Consider the following 10,818-nt stretch of genomic DNA (forward strand, 5'->3'; position numbering starts at 1 on the left):
GGATGAAATATAACAAAAAAAGGACTAAAATTGGCAACAAATAGATTATATTAATAAAATTACACGTATATAAGCTACATTAAATGTTATATCTAATCGTCTTTAACAGAATAACACAGTAGTGACTAACTCCTCGCCTCCTCGCCTTCCTTCCTTTCCTCCTTCTCTCGCCGGTGTTTGTCGCCCCCGTGTGGCAGCTGCGCAGAATAACAGCAGGTGGAGGAAAATGATTTCACTTTCGATTCTGCTGAATGGAAACGAAGCTTTAAAGTCAGAAAGTTAAACTTGTTGTGCTTCCAGATGCTCATTCTTCCAGGATTTCTGTCAAATGGAGAAACAGGAGGACACGCGCACCTGCGGGCAGTGGTGAGTTCAGGGACATCCGGTGCAAATCACTTTAAAAAAGTGTGTTTTTAAAGTCGTTTTGACAATAAGTACGCACATGTATCGTGCTGTATATTGAATGTAGGAAGCGATTCGATAAGGAACTCTTCAGTGTGGACAGAAGTTAAAGATTTAGTGAGATTTTCTGTTTAACGAACAGCTCAACGATCAGAGAGCAGGCTGCTTTATCTAAAAGGTTATCTAAATCTGAACACATTGTACGACAGAAATGCAGAATCAATGCTAAACTAAGAAGGAACACACATTATTCCTAGCCTCTTTTTGTGGTGATTTTGAAACTTTTCGTTGTCATTTTCTGTTTCGTTGCTTTTAATCTCTGGTTGTTTTGGTCACGATGTTGTTGCGTGTAGTTGTTGTGTTTCTCTGTGTGGTCATTTTGTAATGTGTGTCAATTGTATTTATTACTTCTATTTGTGTGGTTTTGCCCAATATCTTGGTCATTTGATGTTTTTTTCATTTTTTATATTTTTGTAGTCTTATGTATTAGTTTTGCATAATGACTTGTTTGTTTGTGTTTCTTTTGTTTAATTAGTCATGTGCCAGATATAGTTTTACTTTTTGTTAGCAGATTTAGACCTTCTGTCTATCTGCAGTTCAAGTTTAGCCATTCATCTCGGCGCTATTTATTAGATGCACACAAGTCGAGAGACATGAGGACCGACGAAGAAGAGGCGTGACTCCAACTGTCATATACCCCGGGTAGTGGGGTATACGACAATCATGTGTATATCATGTGTATGTGTATCACAATCATGTGCCACAGTCTACCCAATCAGGCTACCCAATGAACACAGTAGTAGTCGCAGCTACTTACTGTATATAAACAATGGATGTTATACCTCAACACTTTTGTTTCACTGTTGTCTGCAGCCTGAGAGGAAACAGTCACTTTCACTTTCTATATTTAGATGGACCTATATATATATATATATATATATATATACAAGGAACTCCCTGGATTGCTACAGGAGGGACTAATGTTTGAATATGTTTGCCATTAAAGTTTCTAGTTGAGATAATTAAGAAATCTATATCTGTTTAGACTCCTGTCAACATAAGGGACTATATCAAGAATATTTAAAAGCGAAGGGGTTTTAATCTCAAAGCAGATGTTCTTCTACGTCAATAAAATAAAAATATTATGATTAAAATAATTATACAAATAAATTATAATAATAAAAAATGGCCTTAAAAATAATTTAATTAATACATTGAAAATAAGTAAAAAAATAAATGTGAAACATTATATTGAATTAACCATGGTGTGATTTTTTAAGAGGATCCGCGCCAAAAAGGACTTTTTGTTAAGTCTGTTGAAGGCTGTGACTTTCCGGCAGCTCCATAATACTTCATTCAGATATTCTCACGTATTTAATTCAAATGTTGTGCTTATTACTAGACAGTATTTTAATCAACTTGTCCCTCTCTCCTCCCACAGCCACAAAGAAGTAGCAGAGGTAAACTTCGCTCTGCATGAAACTCACTGCAGCCGCTTCCTGGTGCTCTGCCCCGACTGTGAGGAAACTGTTCCTCGAGAACAACTGGACACACACCGGGAGGAGGAACACACAGAGGTACACACACACACACACACACACACACACACACACACACACACCACACACACCACACACACACACACACACACACACACACACACACACACACACACACACACACACACACACTTAAACAGCTGCATTCCCACTACAACACTGGTCAAAACAGCCATATTTATTTGTCGTCAATTTCCCTCTTTTATCTCTTACTTAATATTGCTGTTTGTTAAAAGTTAAAAGCCGTATTGAATGCACATTTTTGTTTATTGACATGTCTCACACAAACACACACACACACATACTCACACGTGGGTTTACAGCTGTGTGTGTTCGCAGGTGAGATGCTCCAGGTGTCACCAGAAGATGGAGCGATGTCAGCTGTTGGACCATGAGGTGAGGCTGGTGGTTCAAGATCTGAGAACTTTAAATAATAAAATATCCTGAATAATTGCCCAGGACCTTCCCTCCTCTGATCAGCTGTTCTCTGTCTCTCAGTCTGCTCAGTGTGAGCAGCGTCTGCAGGTCTGTCTCTTCTGTGATCTGGAGCTTCCTGTGAAGGACCTGCAGGATCACTCTGTGGTGTGTGGGAGTCGAACAGAGCTCTGCAGGGACTGCGGACGCTACATCACTCTGAAGCTGCTGAACGAACACACCTCCACCTGCCCGGAGACTCAGAGCAGATCAGAGCCTGCTGAGAACACCAGAGGACTGACACCTCATAAAGGTAAGAGGGGGGGGGGGGGGGTAGGGTTACTTTAATAAAGGGGTTCTGTGATGACGTATTTCGACACAAAAAAGCCCTTTTAGATTATTGCAATTGCTAATGTTGGGCTTAAAGGAACTACAGCACGGTCACATGACTTCACGTCACCACTCCTAAGCTAAAGGAGACTAATGTTGGGCCATAAAGGAACTACAGCACGGTCACATGACTTCACGTCACCACCGCTAAGCTAAAGGTGGCTAATGTTGGGCCATAAAGGAACTACAGCACGGTCACATGACTTCACGTCACCACCGCTAAGCTAAAGGTGGCTAATGTTGGGCTATAAAGGAACTACAGCACGGTCACATTACATTACATTGCATTTAGCTGACGCTTTTATCCAAAGCGACTTACAATAAGTACATTCGACCAGGAAGACACAACCTTGAAGAAAACAGAATCATATAAGTACATCAGGTTTCAAAGAGCCAATCATTTCAAGTGCTACTCAACTGGCTAAGCCAGTCCTTTATTAGTATATAAGTGCTTTGTTAGCAGTTCTTTGTTAGTATTCTATCGCTCGAGGTGGAGTCGAAAGAGATGAGTTTTCAGTCTGCGCCGGAAGATGTGCAGTCTTGAAGTGGATTCTAGCAGTTACCGGAAGCCAGTGGAGGGAGCGGAGGAGCGGCGTGGTGTGGGAACATTTAGGAAGGTTGAAGACCAGACGAGCCGCTGCATTCTGGATGAGCTGCAGAGGTCGGATGGCACATGCAGGTAGACCAGCCAGGAGGGAGGTGCCGTAGTCTAGGCGTGAGATGACGAGAGCCTGGACCAGAACCTGCGCGGCTTTCTGGGTCAGCTGGGGACGCATCCTCCTGATGTTGTAAAGCGTGTATCTGCAGCAGCGGGTTGTAGCAGCGATGTTTGCAGTGAAGGACAGTTTGTTATCTAGGATCACACCCAGAGTCCTTGCAGTCTGGGTCGGGGAGACAACAGAGGTACCGATGTTGATGGTCAGGTCAAGAGAGGGACAATCTTTTCCCGGAAGGAAAAGCACTTCAGTTTTGTCAAGGTTGAGCTTGAGGTGATGAGCGGACATCCACTGAGAGATGTCAGCTAGACAAGCAGAGATGCGTGCGACGACCTGGGTCTCTGAGCGGGGAAAGGGCAGAATTAATTGGGTGTCGTCAGCGTAGCAGTGGTATGAAAAACCATGCGGGCTAATGACAGATCCGAGCGAGTTTGTGTACAAGGAGAAGAGGAGGGGACCAAGAACAGAGCCCTGAGGGACCCCTGTAGTTTATTGACACGGGTCGGACTCGGACCCTCTCCAAGTTACCCTGTAGGTGCGGTCTTTGAGGTATGAGGTGAGGAGGGAAAGTGCAGAGCCTGAAACTCCAAGTTCTTGGAGAGTGAAGGAGGATCTGATGATTCACCGTGTCGAATGCAGCAGACAGGTCCAACAGGATGATGACAGATGAGAGGGAGGCTGCTTTGGCCGTGTGCAGTTCCTCAGTGACAGCAATGAGGGCAGTTTCTGTGGAGTGGCCTGCCTTGAAACCAGACTGGTGCGGATCCAGAAGGTTGTTCTGATGGAGATAGCAGGAGAGTTGTTTATAGACGGCGCGTTCAAGTGTTTTAGACAGGAACGGGAGGAGAGAGACAGGCCTGTAGTTTATAACATCGGACGGGTTGAGTGGGTTTCTTTAGGAGAGGGTTTACTCTTGCCTCCTTGAGACTGTTTGGAAAGTGACCAGAAGTTAGAGAAGTGTTGATGAGATGGGAGAGAAACGGTAGAATATCAGGAGCGATAGTCTGAAGGAGGTTTGAGGGGATAGGGTCCAGAGGACAGGTGGTAGGGCGGGCAGAGGTAACGAGGGTAAGAACCTCACATGGAGAGAGAGGGGAAAAGGAGGTTAGTGTGCCGGTTGAAGGTGGCTCAGGTGACCCAGCGGTGAGTCAGAAAAAGAAGAGCGAATATCATCAACCTTCTTTTCAAAGTGGTTAACAAAGTCGCTTGACAGAAGTGAGGAGGGGGGAGGGGCTTTGGGAGGGTCCAGGAGGGTGGAGAAGATGGAAAATAGTTTTTTAGGATTGGAATAGGAAGATTGGATCTTATCTTGAAAGAAAGTGCTTTTTGCCTGAGAGATCGAAGAAGAGAAAGAGGAGAGGAGAGCCTGATAGGTTAGGAGGTTGTCATGGTGTTTGGATTTCCACCGTTTCCGCTCTGCTGCCCTAAGGATGGTTCTATTAGCACGCAGTGCGTCATTTAGCCAGGGAGCAGGAGGGGACTGACGAGCCTGCCGAGATGTGAGAGGACAGAGAGAGTCCAGAGAGGATGAGAGAGTAGAGAGGAGAGTTTCTGCAGCAGAGTTCGGAGGCAGCAATTGGAACGAGTCAGAGGAAGGGAGGGCTGAGAGCACATGACTTCACGTCACCACCGCTAAGCTAAAGGAGACTAATGTTGGGCTATAAAGGAACTACAGCACGGTCACATGACTTCACGCCACCACCGCTAAGCTAAAGGTGGCTAATGTTGGGCTATAAAGGAACTACAGCACGGTCACATGACTTCACGCCACCACCGCTAAGCTAAAGGTTGCTAATGTTGGGCTATAAAGGAACTACAGCACGGTCACATGACTTCACGCCACCACCGCTAAGCTAAAGGTTGCTAATGTTGGGCTATAAAGGAACTACAGCACGGTCACATGACTTCACGCCACCACCGCTAAGCTAAAGATTGCTAATGTTGGGCTATAAAGGAACTACAGCACGGTCACATGACTTCACGTCACCACCGCTAAGCTAAAGGTTGCTAATGTTGGGCTATAAAGGAACTACAGCACGGTCACATGACTTCATGTCACCACCGCTAAGCTAAAGGTGGCTAATGTTGGGCTATAAAGGAACTACAGCACGGTCACATGACTTCACGTCACCACCGCTAAGCTAAAGGTGGCTAATGTTGGGCTATAAAGGAACTACAGCACGGTCACATGACTTCATGTCACCACCGCTAAGCTAAAGGGGGCTAATGTTGGGCTATAAAGGAACTACAGCACGGTCACATGACTTCACGTCACCACCGCTAAGCTAAAGGTGGTTAATGTTGGGCTATAAAGGAACTACAGCACGGTCACATGACTTCACGTCCTCCACCGCTAACCTAAAGGCGGCTAATGTTGGGCTATAAAGGAACTACAGCACGGTCACATGACTTCACGCCACCACCGCTAAGCTAAAGGTTGCTAATGTTGGGCTATAAAGGAACTACAGCACGGTCACATGACTTCACGTCACCACCGCTAAGCTAAAGGAGGCTAATGTTGGGCTATAAAGGAACTACAGCACGGTCACATGACTTCACGTCACCACCGCTAAGCTAAAGGTGGTTAATGTTGGGCTATAAAGGAACTACAGCACGGTCACATGACTTCACGTCTCCACCGCTAACCTAAAGGCGGCTAATGTTGGGCTATAAAGGAACTACAGCACGGTCACATGACTTCACGCCACCACCGCTAAGCTAAAGGCGGCTAATGTTGGGCTATAAAGGAACTACAGCACGGTCACATGACTTCACGCCACCACCGCTAAGCTAAAGGTGGCTAATGTTGGGCTATAAAGGAACTACAGCACGGTCACATGACTTCACGCCACCACCGCTAAGCTAAAGGAGGCTAATGTTGGGCTATAAAGGAACTACAGCACGGTCACATGACTTCACGTCACCACCGCTAAGCTAAAGGAGGCTAATGTTGGGCTATAAAGGAACTACAGCATGGTCACATGACTTCACGTAACCACCGCTAAGCTAAAGGTGGCTAATGTTGGGCCTGATGACGTTTAGTCGTCATATTTAGACACTTGTTAGCAACTGCCGTTTTTAAATTCAACAGTGGGGTATTTACTGATGTATTTTATCATGTCTGTTTTATTAAATAATTCCCATATCTCTTCCCCTTTTTTACAGCAACTATAACAGTGAATTGTACCAGATGTGTGGCCTCATTTCCAATCGAGGACATAGAGCTACACGAGGTATGATTCTTCTTCTGTCAACAATCACATTTGGTTTTCAACATCCAAGTAATATTTATTTCTATATACGATAATACAATACTATAATACTTTAATGATCAGATTAAGTCAGAAATGTTACATCACAGCAGCTCCATGTGTAACATCAACATGGACAAATATCAAGACACAATAAATGAGAAATAAACAACAAACATTTAACATAACATCACAATCACTGAGAGAAAACCTGCTCAAAGCAGCGTGCATTTGATCTGGGATTCAGCTCTGTATTTATTTCATCCAAACCAGATGGAGTGTGTTTCCTCATCATCTTCCAGGAGGCTGCAGGATGACAAGGATGAAGAGGAGGAGGACGAAGATGATGAGGATGATGAGGATGATGGGGAGGAGGATAAGCCAGAAGAGGAAGAGCGGAATGGGTGGGATGTTTCAGAGCGGGGGGCCACTGCCTCCAAAACCCCCCACTTCCTGTCAAAGAGACCCAGCAGAGACCCCAGATGTGATACATTTGAGGAAGAAGACCCGGATCAGATCAGCTGTTGCCCTCACTGCCACCTGGCTCTGCCCCTCCCCACTCTGCGCTGGCACCAGGTAACTTCATTCATAATGTGACAAAGTACACACATCCTTTACTCAAGTAGAAGTACAGATGTTTAAAAATACTCTGGTGAAAGTAGAAGTACTGACTAAACTTCTTTACTCAAGTAAAAGTAAAGAGGCTTTGAAGTGTACTTCAGTAAAAAGTACCCATAACTAGCAGCTGTTTTAAAGAGTACCTGACCTCCCTTTATATCAATAGAACAATAATGTCATTGTTAGCTACTGAATGTTTCCATGCTGAACAACGGCAACATGACAACGTTTCCATTGGTCCCTCTTCTTCAGAGAAGACCAGGAAGTGATGGATACACGGATCGTGTTCCAACCAATAGGCACGCAGTGACTCTACAGAATAATGATCACGCACCAACACACATTCAGACTAAAGGAACCAGCTGTTTGGAACATGAGAGAAGTAGAAAGTACAGGTATTTGAGTTCAACATGAGAGAAGTAGAAAGTACAGGTATTTGAGTTCAACATGAGAGAAGTAGAAAGTACAGGTATTTGAGTTCAACATGTGAGAAGTAGAAAGTACAGGTATTGGAGTTCAACATGTAAGAAGTAGAAAGTACAGGTATTTGAGTTCAACATGAGAGAAGTAGAAAGTACAGGTATTTGAGTTCAACATGAGAGAAGTAGAAAGTTACAGGTATTTGAGTTCAACATGTGAGAAGTAGAAAGTACAGGTATTTGAGTTCAACATGTAAGAAGTAGAAAGTACAGGTATTTGAGTTCAACATGTGAGAAGTAGAAAGTACAGGTATTTGGGTTCAACATGTAAGAAGTAGAAAGTACAGGTATTTGAGTTCAACATGTAAGAAGTAGAAAGTACAGGTATTTGAGTTCAACATGTAAGAAGTAGAAAGTACAGGTATTTGAGTTCAACATGTAAGAAGTAGAAAGTACAGGTATTGAGTTCAACATGTAAGAAGTAGAAAGTACAGGTATTTATGTTCAACATCTAAGAAGTAGAAAGTACAGGTATTTGTTATCAACATGTAAGAAGTAGAAAGTACAGGTATTTGGGTTCAACATGTAAGAAGTAGAAATACAGGTATTTGTGTTAGAAATGTAAGAAGTAGAAAGTACAGGTATTTGTGTTCAACATGTAAGAAGTAGAAAGTACAGGTATTTGTGTTCAACATGTAAGAAGTAGAAAGTACAGGTATTTGTGTTTCAACATGTAAGAAGTAGAAAGTACAGGTATTTGAGTTCAACATGTAAGAAGTAGAAAGTACAGGTATTTGAGTTTTCAACATGTGAGAAGTAGAAAGTACAGGTATTTGTGTTCAACATGTACGAAGTAGAAAGTACAGGTATTTGGGTTCAAAATGTAAGAAAGTAGAAAGTACAGGTATTTGGGTTCAACATGTAAGAAGTAGAAAGTACAGGTATTTGAGTTCAACATGTGAGAAGTAGAAAGTACAGGTATTTGGGTTCAACATGTAAGAAGTAGAAAGTACAGGTATTTGAGTTCAACATGTAAGAAGTAGAAAGTACAGGTATTTGGGTTCAACAAGTAAGAAGTAGAAAGTACAGGTATTTGAGTTCAACATGTAAGAAGTAGAAAGTACAGGTATTTGGTTCAACATGTAAGAAGTAGAAAGTACAGGTATTTGAGTTCAACATGTGAGAAGTAGAAAGTACAGGTATTTGGGTTCAACATGTAAGAAGTAGAAAGTACAGGTATTTGAGTTCAACATGTGAGAAGTAGAAAGTACAGGTATTTGAGTTCAACATGTGAGAAGTAGAAAGTACAGGTATTTGAGTTCAACATGTGAGAAGTAGAAAGTACAGGTATTTGGGTTCAACAAGTAAGAAGTAGAAAGTACAGGTATTTGGGTTCAACAAGTAAGAAGTAGAAAGTACAGGTATTTGGGTTCAACATGTAAGAAGTAGAAAGTACAGGTATTTGAGTTCAACATGTGAGAAGTAGAAAGTACAGGTATTTGTGTTCAACATGTAAGAAGTAGAAAGTACAGGTATTTGAGTTCAACATGTAAGAAGTAGAAAGTACAGGTATTTGTGTTCACATGTACGAAGTAGAAAGTACAGGTATTTGGGTTCAAAATGTAAGAAGTAGAAAGTACAGGTATTTGGGTTCAACATGTGAGAAGTAGAAAGTACAGGTATTTGTTTTCAACATGTGCGAAGTAGAAAGTACAGGTATTTGTGTTCAAAATGTAAGAAGTAGAAAGTACAGGTATTTGTGTTCAACATGTAAGAAGTAGAAAGTACAGGTATTTGGTTCAACATGTGAAGTAGAAAGTACAGGTATTTGGTTCAACATGTAAGAAGTAGAAAGTACAGGTATTTGGTTCAACATGTAGAAGTAGAAAGTACAGGTATTTGTGTTCAAATGAGAAGTAGAAAGTACAGGTATTTGTGTTCAACATGTAAGAAGTAGAAAGTACAGGTATTTGAGTTCAACATGAGAGAAGTAGAAAGTACAGGTATTTGGTTTCAACATGTAAGAAGTAGAAAGTACAGGTATTTGTGTTCAACATGTAAGAAGTAGAAAGTACAGGTATTTGAGTTCAACATGTGAGAAGTAGAAAGTACAGGTATTTGGTTTCAACATGTAAGAAGTAGAAAGTACAGGTATTTGAGTTCAACATGTGAGAAGTAGAAAGTACAGGTATTTGAGTTCAACATGTAAGAAGTAGAAAGTACAGGTATTTGGTTCAACATGTAGAAGTAGAAAGTACAGGTATTTGAGTTCAACATGTAAGAAGTAGAAAGTACAGGTATTTGGTTCAACATGTAAGAAGTAGAAAGTACAGGTATTTGTTCAACATGTAAGAAGTAGAAAGTACAGGTATTTGAGTTCAACATGTAAGAAGTAGAAAGTACAGGTATTTGTGTTCAACATGTAAGAAGTAGAAAGTACAGGTATTTGAGTTCAACATGTAAGAAGTAGAAAGTACAGGTATTTGAGTTCAACATGTAAGAAGTAGAAAGTACAGGTATTTGAGTTCAACATGTGAGAAGTAGAAAGTACAGGTATTTGAGTTCAACATGTGAGAAGTAGAAAGTACAGGTATTTGGTTCAACATGTAGAAGTAGAAAGTACAGGTATTTGTGTTCAACATGTAAGAAGTAGAAAGTACAGGTATTTGTGTTCAACATGTAAGAAGTAGAAAGTACAGGTATTTGTGTTCAACATGTAGAAGTAGAAAGTACAGGTATTGGTTCAAATGTAAGAAGTAGAAAGTACAGGTATTTGGGTTCAACATGTAAGAAGTAGAAAGTACAGGTATTTGTGTTCAACATGTAAGAAGTAGAAAGTACAGGTATTTGAGTTCAACATGTGAGAAGTAAAAGTACAGGTATTTGTGTTCAACATGTACGAAGTAGAAAGTACAGGTATTTGTTCACATGTAAGAAGTAGAAAGTACAGGTATTTGGGTTCAACATGTGAGAGTAGAAAGTACAGGTATTTGTGTTCAACCATGTAGAAGTAGAAAGTACAGGTATTTGTGTCAACATGTAAGAAGTA

The 10,818-nt window shown here is 41.6% G+C and overlaps 1 protein-coding gene across 1 annotated transcript; it reads left to right on the forward strand.

Moving 5' to 3' along the window:
- Window positions 1-228: 228 nt before the first annotated feature.
- Window positions 229-7,712, forward strand: xaf1 (XIAP associated factor 1; the record flags this gene model as incomplete). The annotated part of the gene is made up of 7 exons (XM_034078766.2): window positions 229-366; window positions 1,844-1,979; window positions 2,301-2,357; window positions 2,460-2,688; window positions 6,647-6,714; window positions 7,006-7,308; window positions 7,603-7,712. Coding segments are annotated over exons 1-7 (941 nt in total), but the record flags the coding sequence as incomplete, so codon positions are not given.
- Between the last annotated feature and the right edge of the window lie 3,106 nt (window positions 7,713-10,818).

This window comes from Pseudochaenichthys georgianus, unplaced genomic scaffold (genome assembly GCF_902827115.2).
Source record: "Pseudochaenichthys georgianus unplaced genomic scaffold, fPseGeo1.2 scaffold_478_arrow_ctg1, whole genome shotgun sequence".
In the NCBI taxonomy this organism is placed as follows: Eukaryota; Metazoa; Chordata; class Actinopteri; order Perciformes; family Channichthyidae; genus Pseudochaenichthys; species Pseudochaenichthys georgianus.